The sequence below is a fragment of the Setaria viridis genome, chromosome 7 (assembly GCF_005286985.2).
Source record: "Setaria viridis chromosome 7, Setaria_viridis_v4.0, whole genome shotgun sequence".
Classification (NCBI taxonomy): domain Eukaryota; kingdom Viridiplantae; phylum Streptophyta; class Magnoliopsida; order Poales; family Poaceae; genus Setaria; species Setaria viridis.
The window spans coordinates 29,787,317-29,808,802 of NC_048269.2; the positions used below are offsets into that span (position 1 = coordinate 29,787,317).

At 46.7% G+C, this 21,486-nt stretch overlaps 2 protein-coding genes and 1 long non-coding RNA gene across 3 annotated transcripts; all 3 read right to left on the minus strand.

Annotated features, from left to right (window-relative positions):
* Positions 1–53: 53 nt before the first annotated feature.
* LOC117865503 (homeobox-leucine zipper protein ROC2) lies at positions 54–7,029 on the minus strand. Its single transcript, XM_034749732.2, has 11 exons — positions 6,437–7,029; positions 5,248–5,513; positions 4,646–4,763; positions 2,485–3,129; positions 2,271–2,372; positions 1,968–2,168; positions 1,700–1,874; positions 1,336–1,607; positions 1,155–1,250; positions 637–1,051; positions 54–527 (listed from the first exon to the last, which is right to left on the minus strand). Exons 1-10 carry the CDS (start codon positions 6,530–6,532, stop codon positions 677–679), a joined length of 2,346 nt encoding a protein of 781 aa, XP_034605623.1. The 5' UTR covers positions 6,533–7,029; the 3' UTR covers positions 54–527; positions 637–676.
* A 4,647-nt stretch (positions 7,030–11,676) lies between these two features.
* LOC140223362 (uncharacterized) lies at positions 11,677–16,393 on the minus strand. The gene is made up of 4 exons (XR_011898765.1): positions 16,163–16,393; positions 15,270–15,374; positions 12,422–12,579; positions 11,677–12,077 (listed from the first exon to the last, which is right to left on the minus strand). It is a non-coding gene; the product is annotated as an uncharacterized lncRNA (long non-coding RNA).
* A 1,620-nt stretch (positions 16,394–18,013) lies between these two features.
* Positions 18,014–19,194, minus strand: LOC117865582 (ABC transporter I family member 1). The gene has a single exon (XM_034749804.2). The coding sequence runs from the start codon at positions 18,861–18,863 to the stop codon at positions 18,186–18,188; it is 678 nt and encodes a 225-aa protein (XP_034605695.1). The 5' UTR covers positions 18,864–19,194; the 3' UTR covers positions 18,014–18,185.
* Positions 19,195–21,486: the final 2,292 nt, after the last annotated feature.

The window sequence follows — 21,486 nt, forward strand, 5'->3', positions numbered from 1 at the left end:
AGAAATTGGCATTCCATGGTCATGGCACTATAACCGAATAAATCGAGAACAACTTGAAGCAACAAAGGCACGCTGCAGCAATGCAATTGCAAGCACATCAAGCACGGCACATTTGGGATTGAAATGGTGGCCCCACACCAGAAACGCTACAAAGTATAGAACTGAAGGCACACAAATATCTATTCTGGAACTCCTACCAGGATGCTGGAGAAGTCTGAACAATTAACAGCAGCAGCAGCACAAATTACAGGCTAAATTACGGTTTTGTACTCCACAAGATAAGAACCCTAAAAATCACAGGTAGCAGCATCCGAGAGGCCAACATGAAGAGGAAGTCAATACCCGAACCAACTGCCCTTGCGTAGTGGTGACGCATTTTCTTTGACAACTGAAACATATCTTGGAATTTCCGGAAATTTTGCGGAAACTAGGCGAAAATTAACCCAAACTATGAGCACCACATGGCAAGGAGAGTCTGAGGTGCGTTCTTGACTTCCCACTGATGAAAGCTCTAAAATTTGCTGCTCCTGCAAAAGGATTATTGGTAAATTCATCAGTATTCTGTATTCAGACGAAACCAAAATGATGAAATTTTGCATATTCTAACATGTTGTAGTGGTTTAACATGGTGCGTACCTCCAATGCAAGGATAAGAACATTTTTAGATTCAACGAAGCTATTGGGGATTGCTCTCGCCTGAGACCGCGGCCTTGATGCGCTCCACGGTGCAAGCAATGAGGCTGTTCACCGTTGCCACTGACCCCAGCGAGAGCTTGGCTGTGGGCACAGAGTCCACTAGTATCTGGAACGCCACTGTCAGGAGCGAGCCACCTGAGCCGACGCCACCATCGCCTTGCATGTTGCCCCCGGCTGGGCCGTCGGGTAGGATGGCAAAGCCCGATGGCAGGAGCGCCACATAGTCAGGATCCCCGCCGTTGAGGACAACGTTCATGGCCACAACGTCTACCGGCGCGTAGATGACATAGGAACCCGACGCGTCGGTGCAGCTCTCTTGCAGGATCAGCATGTTGCTTTGGTTCGAGTTTGTGCTCTGCGACGACGTGCATCAGCAAACACAATTAACACTTACCAACTACGTGTTATCGCATGCACAGATGAAGAATCAAATAATCTATTTATATGCATGTGCTTACATTGACACGAAGAAGCGAGACGCAGTTGCCATGATCCCGGCCATTGGCGATGTGAGCCATTTCTTGAACAACACCGCCATTGGAGAGGATGTCCCACTGCAAAAGATCATTTCCAGAAAAAATGTGTCAAGCCTATGCATACATGTTGGTAATGAGTTCATTTGATGTGATTGTCACATGCCTCGCTGCGAGAGCTCTCATCGCGGAGGAAATCGAAGACGCGCTTGGGTGGGACGGGGAGCCAGAAGGAGGTGGCTGCATTGAGGACGATGCCCGGCGGCCTGCCTGGGTCGTCAACGCTCTTCCTGGTCATGACACGGACGTCCTCAGCGCCGCTGCCTGACAGCGTGGTCCACTGGTGTGCTGCAGAGGCAGTCACGCCGCCGCAGAAGCTCATCACCATCCTCTCTGCCAGCTTCAGCATGCTCTTTCTCCCTTCCGTACTTGTGATCACTGCAACAAAACAATGCATCCATATGACAGACACGCAGGTTAGTAAACATTTAAAATGCCAAATGAAGTTTGAAGAAGAGCGGGGAGCTCACCACCAATGTCACTGGTTGGTATATTGCTGGCCATTACGCTGGCGAGGCGCTCGCACTGGCGGTCCAGCGTCCCGACCCATCGTCGTGCACCAAAGGCAAGCCCTGAGTTCACAAGCAACTTGTAGATGTCGTGCACCGACCTGTCATCCACCTCTACATGCTCAACCCAAGTCACCTGATGCATTGACAACAAGTACAAATATCATGATCAGTCTCTGAACCATTACCTACTGAGAAAGTGTGAAAACTGACAAATTCGGGCATGTACCTTCGAGTAGCCATTGGGCATTTCCTGGATCAGGCAGCCAGATGGCCGGCGCCGGCACTTGAGGACTGATCCGGGGCGCAGGCTGTCCAGCGAGACGTCAACGACAGCCCATGTCCCATCAGCGTTCTGCTTGCAATACCTCACGAAGTAGCTTTCCCTGGTCGGCACCAGCGGGGAAGGCACCTGAAACTCCACTGACATCTGCAACATACAAGAAAATCAGACATGACTCGTTTCAGCCATTATCAGATCGCATCACCTCAGCTATAGAATTATTGATCAGATATTTGTAGTAACACGCACCACTTGCAATGCACCGTTGTAGTTCCCGGCCACGCCAGTGGACAGCACCTCCAGTGTCGCTGCTCTCGACACAATGCTCGAGAACACTGTCGCGTACTGATTCTGCACATCATAAATTGAATCAGAATTAAATAAGAACAGGCACCCATCAGAACATCCTGATGTTTAACACGAGAGATTCAAACTTCAAAGCATTGCACTCGTCCACACATACCACGTCCATGAGGATCTCGACGAGGTTGGCATGTGTCATTATAACCACCGAGCTGTCGCGGGACGCTTCAGACTTGAGCCCATACTGCTTAGGGCCAAGCCCGCGAGGGAACATGCGCGAGTACTCCTCCTCGTTCAGCGTCTCGCTCGATCCGTCGAGCCCCGGCGCATTCCAAAGCGGCTCGTCCAGCTGCGCCATACGCACCAGCTCCTCCATGGCTGCGACGGCCAGCTCCACGATCATGGGCTTATCTGCGTCTGACTGCACGGCACCCCTCAGCAGCTCCCCGGCACCAGCAGTGACGCTACCGAAGATGTCAGTAGCACCATACGCGCCGGCACCCACGCCGATGTCCAGCGTCGAGGCGCGCGCCGCAGCCAGCGGGCTGGAGAGCACGGGGAAGGACACCATGGGCTTGCCCACGTACTTGGCCGCGATGGCCGAGATCCTGTCGATCTCCTCGCGGAGCCGGGCGTTCTCGATGCGGAGGTGGTGCTCGTCGAAGGACATCTCGCCGAGCGCGGCAGGCCCGCCGCAGTTGGGGCAGGACGCGCTGCTCAGGGCCTCCTTGTACCGCATGTTCTCGGCCCGGAGCTTCTCGTTGTCCGCCCGTAGCTGGGAGTTCTCCTGCCGCTCGTGCTGGTTCTGCAAGTCAGCCATTCACACACACACACTTCAGTCACAACCAAGGTAATAAATAGCGAATAGCGGGTTGGTAGCGGATTGACGTCGAGGTAGCGGATTGCGGATAGCGGGCGATATTGCGAACGATAAGTTCCAATAGCGGCACCTAATAATCTCACGTAATTTTAATTATATATATCATGAATAATAAGTATAAATAGATATTTAATTGCATACAAACAACTGATGTCTCACATGCTTAAATTAAGAGTGTAACGGCAAAGGTCTATGAGGATTAGGAGGAGCTTGAGTCGAGTACGTGAATCGGCGGCGCTAGCGAAGGGCGGTGGCACCGGCAAAGGGTGGTGGCGGCAGGCAACCAACACGGGTGGCAGCGGCGTGTTCTGGATGGCGAGGTCGAATGGCCGATGGGGGTCCACTGGTGGGCTGGGCTATTAGGGTTTTTTTTCCACGCTATTGCGGCCTGCTACACCGCTATTGCGGTCCGCTATAGCGCAATTGCGGCCCGCTATAGCGCAATTGCGGCCGCAAAGTTCCAAACCGCAACAGCCCGACCGCTACCTAGTAGCGATAGCGGTAATAGGCCGCTACCGCTATTGCGGCCGCTATTGCGACCGCTACCGCGGCTATTTAGTACTTTGGTCACAACAATGCCATTGATCACCACAAGCATGCATTACATGACGGAGTATCTGTACCTGAACTATCTCGTGGTTAACACCTGAGCATTTAGCACAGGTTGTACAGGATTAAGGGGTGTTTGGGAGGCATGTGCTAAATTTTAGCACATGTCACATCGGATGTTTAGACACTAATTAGGAGTATTAAACATAGTCTAATTACAAAACTAATTGCACAACCCCTAGGCTAAATCGCGAGACGAATCTATTAAGCCTAATTAGTCCATGATTTGACAATGTGGTGCTACAGTAACCATTCGCTAATGATGGATTAATTAGGCTTAATAGATTCGTCTCGCGATTTAGCCTAGGGGTTGTGCAATTAGTTTTGTAATTAGACTATGTTTAATACTCCTAATTAGTGTCCAAACATCCGATGTGACAGGTGCTAAAGTTTAGCACCTACTATCCAAACACCCCCTAACAGCAACATATGCATATATGCTATGTGCAGCTGCTAGCTGTGCCTTGGTCAGATGAACAGTGCTGTAAACGTATGCCAGGTAGGCAGCAGCAGGAGTGAGGAAGACACTTGCATGGGGTGGGGTTTGACTATGGCTGGTGGCACTGCCTGGCATGCAGCCTGGGCTGTGGCAGCACATTTGGCAGTGTGCATGCAGAAGAGGACATGGAGGTGTGTGGGCAACCTTTGTCCAGTTATAGTAATAGGCCATGACCATGAATGCAGCTTGTCAGAGGCTAGGTCAGAGGCTTAAATGAAGTAGTTGTGACGATGCCGGCTTGGAGAAGCAATTTTTCCGATCGAAATGCATATGCCTTTCTCCAGAGAAATGATGGGAGTGAAGAACTGATTGATTGAGATTAAGGATCATCACCTTCATTTGCGTGCGCTTGTTCTGGAACCAGAACTTGACCTGGAGTGGCTCCAGCCCCAGCTCCCGGCTCAGCTCCTTGCGCTGCTTGTCATCCGGGTGTGGGCACTCCTTGAAGAAACTGGCAATCAATCAATTTCAAAGAGAAAAGAATAATGAGTATTTTGTGAGTGTTGACTGACGAATCAAAAATGGTTCCAGGAAAAATATGGAATGAGACAAGTTCAGTGTGAACGCTATATACAGTCCTACACTCCTACTTCTTGAATGCTTTGTTTGGTTCAGAGCAAAGGAACAAAAACGGTTTGGGTCAACGTATACAATACTTGTGAAGAATCTGGACGAGCAAGAACTCAATTTGACTTGTTCGCAAGCTTACATCAGTAGTCTCAGTGAATGCTAGTAGTAACCGACTGCTGGCTATCCCTTGTCCTCTCCTCATTAATTTCAGCAAACCACCAACATTTTATGCATAATTTTTCCAAACTAAACACTGATGGACGAAATTGATGTAAAATTAAACATGGACAGCATTCCAAGAACAATCTAAGCAGAATTAAGGAAACAAGAGCAGATTAATGAGTACAGTAGGGTATGGTCATTACGCTTCCATCTCCTGGATCTGGTGCTGGGTGTGGCGGTGGTAGCGTTTCTTCTTGCTGGGCCGCTGGTTGGGGTCCTGGTCGTCCACGGAGACGCCGTCCACGTTCTCGCTGCCTGACTTGCTCTCGAACTCGTCCCCCAGCGGGTCGGAGCCCCGGCCGCCGCGCATCATGTCGTCGCCGCTCTCCGCCGTCGTCGCCGGGATCTGGTCCAGCAGATGCTGCTGCTGCAGCGCCTGCTGGAGCTGCGGGTTGTCCAGCAGGTTTGGCTGCAATGAAGGGGAATGAAGAACTTAGGAAATCCAAATCACTGTACTGGTGCACAAATCAGTTGAAATTGATACACCAGTTAAGTGCCAAGGACTGGGACGTTTGCCTATCATGCATATTGGGGCATTCCGTGCGTTTCATCTTCGCCATTAATTTGTAGTGGCTAAAGTTTCATGGGAAAAGAGAAACGGAAAATAATGGTTGCAAAAAAAGCATTTTGTTCAAGAAAAATAAATGATTCCATTGAGAGAAGCAAGTCAGATAAAATGAAGGAGTTGCTCCAAAATAATTTCAGGAAAGGGGATGGAGAGGGAGATGTGAAAGCAAGCTTGCAAAGGGGGAAGAAGGAAGAAATGGTAGGTCGTTCTTGTTGAAGGGCCACAAGACCCAAAGAGCAGCTGGAAGAGCTACACGCCAACCTGTTGATCTCCACAGCCTCTGTGTATGTGTGTAAGACCAGGAACCAAGGGATCGAAGTCTCACCTCTCTCCAAGCATCTGTCCCATTCATCTGCCCCTTTATATAGGAGCAAGTCTTAAAGAAATGGGGCTCATGTACTCTGATGACCTAATCTATGTGTGAACAGCAGTACTTGAGATAACACCTCTCTCTCTCTCTCTCTCTCTCTCTCTCTCTCTCTCTCTCTCTCCTGAGACTTCTCGGTTTCCAAGGAAAAAGCTACTAATCCTCGCAGGATCAGTACATGTAGGAGTATATTGCAGACATGACCCTTCTGTTCTATCGCTAATCCCAAGTTCTGAAACTGAAACCTCAAATTGAAATGAAACCTTTTACCAAGAGTGAGAAAGAGAAGACGAAAGGAAACAAGAAACGGCAACAAGTACAAGCTGATCTTTCCGAAGGAAAGAAAAGAATTTGCTTTTGCCTCACTCAGCTCAAAAGAAAGCCACGAATTAATTACCTGACCGAGTGACAGTGCCGACGAGGACCCGTACGCCGCCGCCGCGCTGTTCCGGCCGATCATCATCGACGGCATGTGCCTCGCCGGGATCATCATTCTCCTCTGACCACCTCGCAAACCCTAATTTCTTGCCGTCTCATTCGTTTCCATTTCTTCAGAGACACATAGGACCCCTCTCTCTCTCTACAGCCAAAGAACAGGCGCTAATCCTATTCCTATATAGAGATACCTTGCCTGCCAAGCAACAACACAGCCAGCAACAGATCTAGGGGCAAACTAGCCCAAATAAACCTTCGCTCTGTGAGACTGGCAGTGAGATCTAGCAGAAGAACTATATATGTTGTGCGCCTTTGCAAAAATAGAACTCTGATCTCTCTCTATGTCTGCCTGCAAGTTGCAGCTCTCGAGATGATTCTTTACCGCGTGCAAGCTCAGAAGGGTAGCTAGCAGGAAGTGGAGAGACGGAGAGATCCTGAGGAGCTAGACAGCCATGGAAGGGGAAGGGAGGAGGAGGAGGAAGAGGAGAAGAAGAAAGGGGAACGGAGGTGGAAGAGAATGTGGAGGAAGAGGGGAAGGAGTTATTGCGGACGAGTGTTGAGGTGGTGCAATCCGCATTTATTGAGAGGGCGTATCGTAATTGCTAGGGGAGAGAGAGAGAGACGGGTGCATGATTTTTATATTATTTTCGTCAACAATGTGTGTGTTACAATACGGCGAAATATGCAAAATATGTCATGTATTTTGGATTTATTGGACGTCATTATATACTTTTTTTCTGGAAGAATGTGAAAATAAACGTTCATATATCTGCATGTCATAGAAATTTATTTCAAGCTATATATGTACAGCCATAAAGGAGAAAATTGACGAAGGCAGCTAGCAAGCCCAATCATGCATTTTTCCATGTAAAGATAGGCTTACATAATTTAATTTGCCGGTGTATTTTTCATTTTTTTTCTTGGTTATTTAATTTCCGGCTACGAGATTGTTTGGCAGTGGACGTACGTCCTGTTCATGAATAATGCACTGTTGACAAATTTTTAAGACTAGATAACCGCCGTAGTTATTGAGTGATGGAGAAGGAAGAGGTTCTCGGTTCTCCACTGCTACTTTTACATTCATCGTATAGCATATGGAGCGTCCAAATTAGGTGCCTCTTCCAGTGTAGCCAAGGATAAGAGCAAATGTTTAAAGCAGTGCTTCATTTCTTTGATGACCTAATCTATGTGTGAACAGCAGCCAACTAAGCACTGCTCTCGATGTCGATGGTGTTTCGCAAAAACAAAAAAGCTAGTCCTTTGTGGTTACACGTAGTATACTAAGGAGTGAGGTTAATCCCAATGCAAGTTTGATAGAGGTTTCATGTATGTTAAATACGATGACACATTGATGACATGACAAGGTAATTATGAAGTGAGAGAGGGAAAGAGTTTTATCAAGATGAAATTGTGTATGCACTGTTTTCAAGATTACAAAACCTGTTGAAACTTGCATTGGGGCTATAGAGTTTCATTTCATCTTAGCATATCCAATCACATGCCTCACAATTAAATGGTATAGACGTGAAATGAAACTCCGCATCGGGGGGTAGTATTTCATTCATCAACTCAAACCTTTTTTGATGATATGCCACTCTTGAAAACTGTGTGATGAAACTCTGCATCGGGGGGTAGTATTTCATTCATCAACTCAAACCTTTTTTGATGATATGCCACTCTTGAAAACTGTGTGATGAAACTCTCCACTAGAAATAGAGCCTGAATGAAATAGGTCAGCTTATTGCATGCATGATGCATCATCGGCTTGTGATAGTAATACAATAACAAAACAAGTCAAAACTAAAAAAAATGAATGCCTTAAAAAGGACAAAAAATGTATATTATGGCATCTAAAATGCAAGGTGTGTGCTTAAACACAAGTACTTGAAGGGTCATAAGAGCGGTTTGAAGTTAATTCCCATGATGAAAGCTACCATGTGTAGCAAAGTACGTGCAAATTTAAGCATCTTATCCACTTCTATGATGCAATTCGCTAATCATCTTGGATAAGCAACTACTACTCCGGTCGTTTTGGCTTTTCTAAGTGCATAGTTGTTCTATGCACTAGATATAGTGTATGTCTAGATGCATAATAATATATACGAATTTAGAAAAGCTAAAATTATCTACATTTGAAACGGAGGAAGTAGTAGTATTATCAATGCTGTTGGATGACGGTATATTTACTTCGGGTTTCAAGTGTTTTACACCGTTGACGTTTGGACTCTGCACACATGATAATCGTCTTATTCAGATTTCAGAAACCTATAAACCTATGTAAGGAGTATAGTTTATTTAATTGTGACTTGTTTATTATTAAATATATTTTAAATATAATTTATATTTTTACATAATATATTGATTTTTTAATAAGACAAAATTGTTAAATGTGGTTTTGAAAATCATGTCAAGCATTTTAAAACGGAGGTAATCCTCGCGATGAGAAATGCATGCATGCAACTGATCCAAATTTGACCGAGGTTTCCTCCATCTTTTTATATCTCGACTTTTCAGGAGAAGGGGCGAAGAAATCGATGCTGCACTGCTGCAGATAGTAGTGTACTGTTTCCATATATACCTCGGCACGGCTCTTGGCGTGTGCTCTGATCTTTCTGCGCACAATAGGAAACACAGCCTTTTACTGGTCAGAGATAAATTAGTGAAAGATTAGTATACGTACGTAGAGAAAAACCTGAGTATGCATAGCAAAGAAAACGATCCTTCGTGGCTGTAAATGTCATTATACCTGCAGTGATTTTTTGAAAGGCGTCTATTTCTGTCGCTGTACGGAGTGGACTGAAAAACGACGTGCCTATCCTTCCCAGAATTCTATAGTTACGCTAGCAGTTTCCGTCGTTCAGTCACGACCCGTAGCGTCATCACAATTCACAAGAGCTCCGATCCAGCCGGGAAAAAAACATTCAAGATTACTCCATGCGCTTAGTGTGGTCGAAACAAACAACGCAATAGTCAAAATTAATCTGTTCGCACGTACAAGCTAGCATCATTTAAGTGGCAGAGAAACCACAATCAGAACACACATAAACCCGGCCTCACCAAACAGGTGTGGGCATGCATGGACGTCATGTCGTCAATGTTTTCATTTGGAGTAAGTACTTCCTTCTTTTGTCAATAGCTAGCGATCCATCATCTCCTGGCCTGCCGTGTTGGGCTGTTGGCTCAAGTCATTTGTCTTTTTTCGCACGGATCGATCGGCGAGATCCTACGTACCAAACTAATCATGCATGTGTGCGTGTGTGTGAAGGGAAACGAATGTCAATCTTAAACCTTTTGGTGCATATGGATGCATGTTGGCTCGTCGTTGACCGTGCACCGTCCTCTTGTGTTTCTTCCTTGTGTTTTTTTTTTTTGCTCTCTCTCTCTCTCTCTCTTAAAAAATATATGTCTGTTTACATTGTGTCAGTGTCACTACGCATGAGCGTCAAGCCGTCATCTAATTTAATTTTCTCGAAACATACAGACGTGTCCATGCACATGTACACATGCACCCAATCCAGTACCCACATTCAGAGGCCATACTTGGTTTTGTGATGAAACGAAAGTACCCACACGCATTGAACAGTTTACTAGTTTTCAATTTTAGTTGGTAAACATACTACACTAAGAATCCCAGTATCGAAATCTGTGCTAGACGCTTTTTTCGTCCAAAACATCATTACATTTTTCCCTAAAATTTTGTCGCTCTGTACGGGACGGTAGGTGCTGGTGAGTGTACGTACGAGTAGTGCTCGGCGTGAGCTGGAGCCGCGCTTATTTCCCCCCCTCTCCCCCCTTCTCCTGACTCCACAGTCCACCGCATTGAATTGAATGGCCTCCTGAGCAACACCGCGTGAGGTGGGAGCCCACGCCACGCAGTCGCCAGCACCAGCCACCCCTACTCGACCGCCGGGCACAGCACTGCACCGGGGGGCTAGGCTAGCCGGCCCGGCCAGCATTAACTGCGTTCATGCCTCCCCCGCGTCGCCCAACGGCACCACCCGCCGGCAGCCCGGCCCCGCACCGCCGCGGATCGGAGGGGCCTGGCCACGGGATTCGGCCGATCCGGTGGCGCCAGTACCGATCGCCGCGGCCTCGTGCAGTGCATGCGCGTTTCTGATCGAGGTCGAGACCCTCCATCGGCCGTTTTCATCTCACCCAGATTCATGAGGCCAAGTCGTACGTCGAAACAAACACCCAAGATTTCTCCTGAAATCGTCCAATGCATATGTAGTCTCTGACTACGAGGTTCCCCCAAATATCGTGGATCGGGCATTGACCTCACTTTGAAATGTTATCTCCAAATTTCGTGGATCGGGCATTGACCTCACTTTGAAACGTTCTTTCCACCTGTGCCAAGAATTCCACTGACTTCAACCGTATCGATCAAATTTTAATAAGCTCGGAAAGGGTCAATCGATCGATCCTGCGTGATCAGTGGCTGCACGATCGGTCGAGCTCAGGTTAACCTGGACTACTGCTGCTGACACTGTAGATGATCGGACGAATGGCATTGGATTTTCACCCAATAGAACACTTGAGTTCATTGTTCCCGTTCCGTACCAATACCTGTGCCTCCTCTCGGAAACATGCGAGGCTCCACTCCACTCCACCTCGAAGTTTGCGCCATGGCAGGTGGTGGTGTACACTGTACAGGTCAAATTTCCGGTGAAATGCTCTCATTACATGAACGCAAGTACACTTCTTCAGATGAAATACTACATCACAGCAAGCATGTTACCTGCAGTACCCAGAAGCCTCTTTCCTTTTCCCTTCGACGAGGGCGACGGCCAGGTCATCGTATGCCACGAAATCTTCTTCCCCATGCAGCACCGCCAAGGCAGACTCGGTCAGGCAGGCACACACCATGTCCGTAACAAACACCCCTGGTCAAGAAGGCACACACACGCACCGTCTGCAGAAAGCTGCAGCCTTCCAACCGATCTGGACCCCCAATGACGACTCCAAAATCAAAACCTGTTCGCAAATCCAGTTGCCTCGAGCACACGTACACCGTCTAGAACCTCAGCCCACCCGAGCGTGCTCGGCTCGCAAGACCGGCCGGCTGGCGGCTGCTGCTCGCATCGGCTTCTCTGATCCATCTGAGGCCATGTTTAGTTACTCCCAACTCCCAACTTTGACACTATGCAAAAAGAAGATTCCCCATCACATCAAACTTGCGGTACATGCATGGAGTACTAAATGTAGATGAAATTAAAAACTAATTGCACAGTTTTGTTGTACTTTGCGAGATGAATCTTTTGAGCCTAATTAGTCAATATTTGGACAATAATTCACAAATACAAACGAAACGCTACAGTGTGCTACAGTGCTGTAACAGTAATTTAGCACCTCCCAAATTCCCCAACTAAACAAGGCCTCAATTCAAGGACGCTGCCGCCTGCCTGCCTGCCTGCGAACGCTTGCAGTGGGGGCTCACTGGTCGCCGTCAACATTGCATCAATCTTCGGGCATGTGTGCATGGACCCATACCACACTCTGACCATCTGAACAATGGGACAAGGGCACATTTACAATGTAGGGTCCGGTCCAGCTGCACCCATCGAATTGGAGAGTCCTTGTTTAAGGGTTTCTTCCTTTTCTCTCTGCAGAAAAAATGGAAACAAGAGGGAAGAAAGAGAAATGAGTGTTGATCATTATAGTAGTAGCCTGTCATTTATGAGAGTCAACTGCTAGCTTCTCAACTAAGCCGGGTTGGTGATTAGTGTACTTGGCGATTAGGTTTCAGTTTCAACATTTATACAGTAGTGCCGCCCGATAATCAGGTTTCATTATCACGGTCAAATATGTGGAGTCGATGTCAATCAAGAAAGGACTGTCAGAAGGCCGTACGGGGCTATATGATCCAACTAATGATGGCACCATTAGGCTTTCTTTGGAAGGAATAGGATTTTATTGCATTGAGGAGAAAGAATCGCAGGATGCTTACTTGTCATTCATTGAGAAGTTATTATTGCTATGAGCCCTTGTGGACTGTCTTTTCCTTTCCTTTTGTTCAGTGCAGCCGGCCGTGCTTCCCTCGCCATTGCCCTTCGCCGCCTCTCCTTGGATGCAAGCTCCCTGTGCAAATCCGTCCTTACACGTGTCCTGTCAAAAGAAATAAATCTCCTTTACAGGCCATTACTGACATCAGTTGCATGATTGATTGGACTTCTTAACTGTAACAGCTTATGGGATTTAAAAAGGGCATTGCGGCTAACAAAGGCTCGCAGATTGCCATTGTACAAACAATATCAGAATTAAACTGATGTGGAAGGTACAATGATCAAAGCACCTGATTGTGGAAAGTAACGGATAATTAATAGGCCTGAGTACTAAGTGCTCCACCAGATACCCATTAACCCATCAATAGTTGAGATTTGAGAATAGATAGATCAGAATGATTTAACATCGATTAGTACCGTCACAGGCAACTGACTGGGTGAAGATCAACTTTTTTAGAAAAATATGCAGACAGCTGAAGCTCAAATAGCATGGTTTCTTAGCCATCTTTACTGATCACTACACTTATGAATACACTTCCTACTTTAGATTTATTTGTCTAGTCCAAGAAAAGGAATTGTCCTTTATATGCAACTTTTACTGATTACAACACTTCATATACACGGTATATTTACAGTCCCTAATATCCATTTGTATGTCCAGTCCACTAGCTATCATAGCTGTCTCTGTTGACGAATCTCACTGTGCTTGTTTCATACCTTTCCATAGCGATGGAATCCATCTGTTTTGTACGGGACCATTCATCATCACCAGCCGTGGAGATGGCCTAACGGGATTCTAATGATATTGGTGACATAGTGTAATTACCAACAACTCAACAATACATTCTTATGATTCAAATGTACACTTTGTGGCTCTACTCTATGTCATAGCGTGTAGGTATAGAGTTTTAATGTGTGGAAAAGATACTCGCACCTAGAAAGCATAACACAACCACACAACTGTAGGCTACAGATCATTCTCAGATACCCTGTAGGCGAACACGTATGTAGATCAACAAGCAACACTCATCAACAAGAAACCATTACCTATGAAATATACTCGGCATAATCCTAGTGTGCAGACCTCTCTACCGCATCAAGCAACCTAGATTTAGATGGAACCCATTCAGTTGGCTTGGCGTTTACAAATATAAATCTACTTCTCTCTCTTTCTATTTCATTGCATGAAACTCATACAGCTGGTCCTGCAATTTCTCCAAACGATTATGGAAATTTTCAAAAGAGATCGCTAAGTGTGTGGTAGGCTAGGTACGCCAGTCTTTCAGATAGAGAAACCTCTAACCAACCCTAGCATTAAGCCATGATGATGGTGATATCTACCGCTCATGAGTGCAACTTGCTCCAATGGATAAATTCCTGTCAAGAATTGAAATATTCAATGATGAAGGGGGGACAATAAATCCAGAAAGTGAAACAAGCCCTATTCTCCACCCAACCAGCACACCAAGGCGTCTTCATTTCCATACAGTTAACCCATGGATGCAGTGCATGACAAGTAGCTTCTAATTATCAGGCACGTATCCATCTTTCTTTTCTCCAAAATGGCTAGAAGTCTAGACCTGAAGATGTGGCTGCATTCTGCGCATGCATTACTGTCCTGGGACCCATAACCAGGAATTGCCAATCCTAAATTCAGCTTAATAGTTCTCTCTTACTTTGCATATAAAGTATATTTCCTAGCTGTCAGCATCACAATAAACACACACTATGCAGATGATTGTAGTAAACAGAGTAAAAACTACCATTGCGTAAAGCCAACACTAAAGGTTTGTTGAAGAAACTTTTATCATAAGTTATGTGGTAACTTTTATCATAACTTTTATCTTACCACAGATGATAGATCTGATTAGATGATAAAGCTGCAAGTATTGCTTCCTAATCCATACATAATTCGACTTGTACCATGAATAATGTCACATTGGCATTGAGATGTTGGGACCACTAAATTGTATTATTGTTCTGGCTGAAGTAGAAATGTCAATTGCTGTTTCTTCTGTTGCTTAAACTCTATATCCAGAAACAGAGTGGTATTGACACTGGAGCCCCTGCAGTTATTATAGTATGCCCTAGAGAGAAGGTACTAAAAGCAATACATTATGACTTATGCCTCGTGTCTCACTCCTAGACTTTTGGGGGATCAAGCGCTTTACTACACCTTTTCACATTAGTATGTGTATTAATAAGGCCTTCTCTGTGCACCCGTTATTTGCCTCCCTTTAAGGAATCTCCATGGTATAGGATTCCAAGGCTGTGCTTAAATGTTTGATGTAATAGTCAAAGACAACAGTCTTTAAAGAGTGTCCTAACAAAAGGCCGGCATGATGATCAATTTCACTTGGTCGTATTTATAAGGGTTGGGCCCATGATTGTTTACTTAATCAAAAACAGATTCCCCCCCCCCCCCCCCCCTCCCTTTTGGATCATCGCCCTTTAAAGCAAAATCAACATGACACTTGAATGCCAGCAACATTTGCTTTAGCTCCATAAATATAGTATAGGCATCATTGTCATATTCCTTCTACTCAATTGATGAATTAAACAACCACATAACTCCCAACACTGTTTCAACTATCCAAATCAAAGCTAGGCTGCCAAGTAATACGAAGGTTAATCAGCATTAGAAAGGCAAATCATTTCTTTCCTAGTTTATAGTTTCACCTAATTGCAAGCAGGTACAAATGCAAATATTGAGTTTATATCAAACTACAACCAATCAGCACTTGGGGTTGCAGAAGCTAGGCTAGAAAGGAAAATCAACACTAAGAGGCTAACCTGCTATCTAAAACTTGTGCATCTTTGGACCTTGGAATTTCCTTTTTCAGTCAAGTGAGTTCTCTCTCTTTACTTCACAAGTCAAACATAATTAAGATTCATGTCCTGAAAAGAATAGTAAAAGAGGTAAATTTACCTCCTAATATATGAAGGGAAAATTTAAAGAAGAATTACTAGAAGGAAAATATTCTGAATATATTAACTATATGCATGACCTACAAGAGTAAGCAAAACAATCATTGCAATTTTTCAAGAAACGAAATGAATCTCTTCTGAAGCATCCCTTTCCTAGTCATGTACTCTTGGTGCTTATATGCATTCCGCCCTTTCACACCACTCTTTCCAGATCCACGAACCCTTAATTGTAACTAATTGTGACGGTATGTCTATAATAAATGGATTTTCATATGCCAAGGCATTCTAAGCTATTTTTTGGTGATTTTATCACTCAACTTAGTTCTGGTGTGTTGTGTATTGCACGGATACAAAATAGTAAAAGATGAAAGAAAAGAAATGTTGACCAAAGATACAAAACAAGGCAAGCGCACCAGAGACGATCTAATTTTAAGTAATCAAAACTGCTAAAGCCTTTCAACTTCAATCATATTGGACCAGATAGCCAAAATCCTAATAAAATTTCATCCACAAAAAGGCCATTTTCTTTTTGAACGTAGAATGAGCAGCAGTCAACTTAACCAAGATCCAGGCAAAACCTGATCATTTGCGATATGAAGATTGGTTCAAATCCTGATCCATTGTACAAAGATTCGACACTAGAAACCTCTAGACCGGGGCCTAGAGAAGTGGTGACAACCAAACAAAATACAGCATAAGAACAGCATGCATTTATGTAGTATTGGTGGCTCCGTGCTGGCCTGGGAAGTAATTTATACCTTGTCTTGAATAGTGGACCAGCTACCTCCAGAATGGGGTCACAGAGCACATCCAATGGTCCCCAGAGACTTATTTCTGCTGCATTCACTGCTCTTTTCTTACAGCCTGCACCAGTGTACTGTGAGAGCAAACACAGGACAATCTAGTATACCCAATGCACACATCGGATGATAAAGAAAGAAATTCAGATAAAATCACAAAAACATATCAATAATGTGCAGAGTTCTATAAGACTTACATTGTTCTTTGGCTTTCTTTTCGCTGTATGAAGACAGATCTCTGCATGATGTATAAATTTCTGCAGATACTATTTCTTAAAGGTTAGAAAGAAGCACATGGTTGAAAAAAGAAATCACAATATATCAAGCTGTTTGTACATATAATAAAAGGATAATATATCCAGAATGATAAATAACAGAAGGTGTTAATTAAACTTGGAACAGCTAGAAGTTGGCAGGTAAACCATCTATTAAATCAACAGTAAAGAATTTACATAGATATACAGACTATATTTCTATCGACTCCATGGTTGGCATTGGTTGGCGACATCAATTTCTTATTCAAAGTTTCAAACTTCCCACAAGGAAGTCACTCTGCTTTTATATCAGCTTTTGCTTCCAGAATCAGAACATTTCAATTATTGCTGAGAAGTTCAACTTCATAGGACAACTACATATATATAAGAATTATTACATTATGTTTGAAAACTACATTCAAGAAAGAGAAAAGATACTTCTGGCAGAAATGTAAGTGAATGTGCCCTAAACAGCGTGCTATGGATTGACACCTGAAACAGCTTACAGAACACAGAAATTTTATTGGTATTCGATGGTACACAGGGGGTCAGAACTGTTTAATAAATTTGAAGAGCAAGCTACTTCCTCGAGAAAACGTGTGGCCTCTATTTACGAACACACCATATTAGAATCTTTTTCAGCAGACAAGGATGGGTGGGAGCACTGAATAACCAAGTACACATTGTACCAATGGAAAAAATGCTATTGTGGCTCCATTTTGTCCAGAGTGTGCAAAATATGCATGCCAATTGCCAATCAGACACCATAAAAATAGTCTGCACGACTACATGACATGGAGACAATGTATTGATCTTTCTTATTATGTTCTGACATGCACTTTGCAATGTGGTTCTCACTACAGCACAAGTCCAGTTGGACGACTGATTTTGATACTTAGTTTAATATCCAATCAGTAAGTTCTCAGTAAATCTGCAAGGTACTGCCTATCCTGACTTACACATAGCACTCGAAAAAAATAGAAATGCCTCAACTTGAAGAAATGACTTATTTCTCAGAATTCTGCTTGTACAATTAAAACTAGGATTAGCTTGCTAGAGAAGTAAACTTGCTGATTTATGCAGAGGATTCCCATGAGCACAAACGATATGTAAACTAAGGCTGCCAGAAGAGATAAACCAAGTGGATAACTATTAAATGCAGATCAAACATCGTTTATTTATCCGTTAAACACGACATCACATTTTGGAAATGCAGCCAGCCACTTGTACTGAACATATTGCGGTGACAGGAATAGCTGCACAAAGATTTCTAAGCTGTAAAATTATAAACAGGATCAGACTGAACGCGGATGTTAGGACATAAATCAATGTTAATCGATGCATAAAAGTGTGAGAAAACAGATGTTCCTAAACCACACATCAGTTACCTGATCCTGTACAGAGGTCTGCAAATTTGGTCAAGGTTCCCGGTTTGCACCACTTGAAGCTTCAGATGGGATAAGCAATTCATCAGTAAAACCTACTGCACCATGAATAGGAAACAAAAGAAGATTCCACCAGCAAGTAGAACACATGGACCAATGCATCAAAACCATGATCACAAAGAACAGCTCCACATATATCAACATTGTGAATGTGTTGTCCATGTTTTCCCGAATATAGAATCACAAACGCAGCACCAGTCAAAAATTGCTCCAACAGCATTCAGACAGATAGCCGGAGAAGAATTAGAGAGATACAGCTAAATTCCTGTGGTCACATTGACATCAATGGACAAGATCAACCAGCGTCTTCCTCCGGGGGAACCTCTGCGGAAGCCGAAGGGACATGGAATCCTCAATCTCGATGGGCAGGTGCGTGGCCACGAACACGATCCCACCCTTCTTCCGGTGCTCCGCGATGATGTACTCGAGCAGCCTAGTGCCATCCGCATCCAGCGCGACGGAGGGCTCATCCAGCAGCCAGATCGGGCGGTCGATGGCTAGCAGCCTAGCGAGCTGCAGCCGCTTCCGCTGCCCCATGGAGAGCATCCTGGCCTTCTCGTTCATGAGCCTGCCGAGCCCCATGAGCTCGATGGCCGGGCCCGCCCTGCTGCCGTCCTTCCCCTCGAGGAGCTCGAACCACTGCACGTTCTCCAGCACCGTGAGCTTCTCCTTGACGGCGTCCTTGAGCGACATCCAGTTGAGCTGCAGCTTGTACTGCTGGAACACGCCCGAGGAGGTGACGTCGTGGCCGTTCCAGAGGATCTCCCCCGCCGAGGGCCGCGAGAAGCCCGCCAGCATGCGGAGCAGGGTGGTCTTGCCGGAGCCGTTGGCGCCGGTGAGGACGAGGGCCGTGCCGTCGTGGACGCTGAGGTTGATGTCCCGGAGCACCGTCTGCGCGTTCCGCATGCACGAGACGTTGTTGAGCAGGAGCCGCGGCGGCGGGGGGCGTAGCGGCGGCATCTGGCCGAGTGGTCGGGTGGCTCGGGAGCCGGTCAGTCGGTTGGAGGTGGACGGACGGGCGCGGCGAGGTGGGTGGCCCCGGGGTAGGGATGGCAACGGGGCGGGTCGGGGTCAGGTGGAGCTTCAGCGGAACCGCCCCCGAAACCGGAGAATAAAACTCGCCCCGAACCCGAACCTCATTTCGGATGACAACGTGCACCCGCCCCCGAAACCCGCGGGTGCCCGAGACCCGAGCAACAGTGAACCACAAGGGACTGGGGGGCGGCGGCGCTTGCGGCGCGGGCGGCCGGCGAGGGGGCGCGGGCGGCTGGCCGGCGGGGGGTGAGGGCGGCCGGCGGGGGGTGAGGGCGGCCGGCGAGGGGCGCGGGCGACCGGCCGGCGGGGGGCGAGGGCGGCCGACGAGGGGGCAAGGGCGGCCGGCCGGCGGGGGGCGCGGCCGGCCGGCGAGGGGGCGAGGGCGGCCGGCGAGGGGGCGAGGGCGGCCGGCCGGCGGGGGGCGCGGGCGGCCGGCGAGGGGGCGAGGGCGGCCGGCCGGCGGCGCTCGCGGCGCACTGGCGGCCAGTGGTGGAGACGGAGCGAGTGATGGTGGGGGTGGGGGTGGTTGGAGATTACATGTTTCTCGTTGGGCTGGGCTTATATCTAATTGTTGGGCTGAAATATATACTTGGGATCCATGGATTACTCGCGAGGGAAATTTTAAACCCACCCGGCCTCCACCCCATTTCGGATCCCGAACCCGTGGGGGAAACACAAACTCACCACCGCCTTCATCGGGTCCAAACCCCACGAGTTTCGGGTTTAAACCTGCCCGATTGCCATCCCTACCCGGGGTGGAGGCGGTGGCGATGGTTGGGGGAGTGCGGCGGCGGGCGGCGCGTGGGAGGCCGTATGGGAGGGCTACTGAGAGGAGTGAGGCCGGTGTTGGATCGTGGGGACTGCGGAGTGCCCGAGTTGGTTGGTTATGGGTGGGCTCAGTGTAGTTTGGTAATTAGGTCTAAAGCGGGGATGGTAATTGGATCACATTCTCCCAAATCTTAAGGGTTTGTTCGCTTCAGCTTATAAGCCGGTTGAAAAGCTGAAACGGCTGATTTGTTGTGAGAGGAAAACACTGTTTGGTGGTTGATAAGCCGGTTGAATAAGCTGAAGCGAACAGGGCCCAAAAACATTAACATTTCTGCAATTTGACGATCTGAGATGAAAATAGACATAAAAAATGGCAGCTAAGTACTAAAGTTCGAAACAGAAAGATTTGACATGAACAAAGCTGAACAGGCGTGTCTGTACGCGCGCGCCTCATCCTTTGATTGTAAAGGCGTAGTAATACTGAAGTTTGAAGATGGCTTTTGAGTTGTCAAAAATAGCAGTGAATGTAGACGGCTACTGCATGACCCAATAGCAGGTAGTATAAGAACCTTTATCTTGAATTCATGATGAAGATGAAAGTTAAGTTTACGGGTTGAACTTGAATTGTAAGGTTACGATGATGATCACGTCATTAGCTAGTTTAACTTGCAATGCATATTGTGCAAATTTACCGGTAGAGAAACGAGCAGTAGTCCTGGTTGGAAAATCTCGTAGATTTCGATTCTCCCAACCGGGACTTAATCATGAGAATGGCAGGTGCATGGCGAGATCGCGAGAGATCCCAAGGATCTGCGCCAATTTGAGGCCGTACGTGGTGAGTTATGGACGGGTATCAGCTAACATGATCCATCGGTTATGATACCACGCACGATGATTTGGGCGTTATTATTAGCCGTTGGGCTCTATCTGCATGGTGCTGTGCCCATCCAGAGCATGCACGGGGGGAGCATGTAGTGAGACGAGGTGACGATGATGGATGAAGTCAGCCGTGATGCGTGCGTGACGTAGGCAGCGGAGGCCACGTTGGTTGCTGGACCTGGTGCGGCAGACATGTGGACTGGGTACACATATACACATGCATATGCTAGTACACAATGCAATGTGGCCCATGAGGTCCCAATAGCCAATTCCCCGGCGGTACATGGAACCCAAGAATTCGTCGACACCTGCTGCTTGGCCAAAAAAGAAAAGGATCGGAGCTGACTGTTGCTACCTTTTAGGGATACACGGCCGATCGCTTGGCGTGGCTGAATCCACGGCGATGGCCACCTCTGAGCGAGACCTGATGGGACTTTGACGCGGTGTTTACGCGATCGATCGACAGTAACCTCCTCAGAGACAGAGCTCCTCGTGGTCGTTAATAATTGAACGCAACAGACGATGGTTTTTTTTTTAGAACCGTACCCATCCATCACTTCAGCGGCAGCAGCAAGTAAACAAAAGGAAAATCTCGGCAAGTTCTGATCGAGAGGCTGCGGCGGCATTGTTAAAGTCGCCGTCGCCGTCGCCGGCGATCTCTCGAGGGGCGTGACGACCGCGAGAGCACAGTGCCATACGGATTCGTCGTCCGGCCGGCCGTTGGCTAGCTTCAGATAATACTCGTGTATATCCTTTGCGTGTTGCGTGAAACGTGATCCACCAATGCAATCCGCTGTGATCGCCGCCGGATCGGATTAGGTGCCGCGCGCGGGCGCAGACGTGCTCGATCAGTCGCCGCCCCCATGCCCCCATGGACGTGACCCCCGGATCTCGTTTCCTT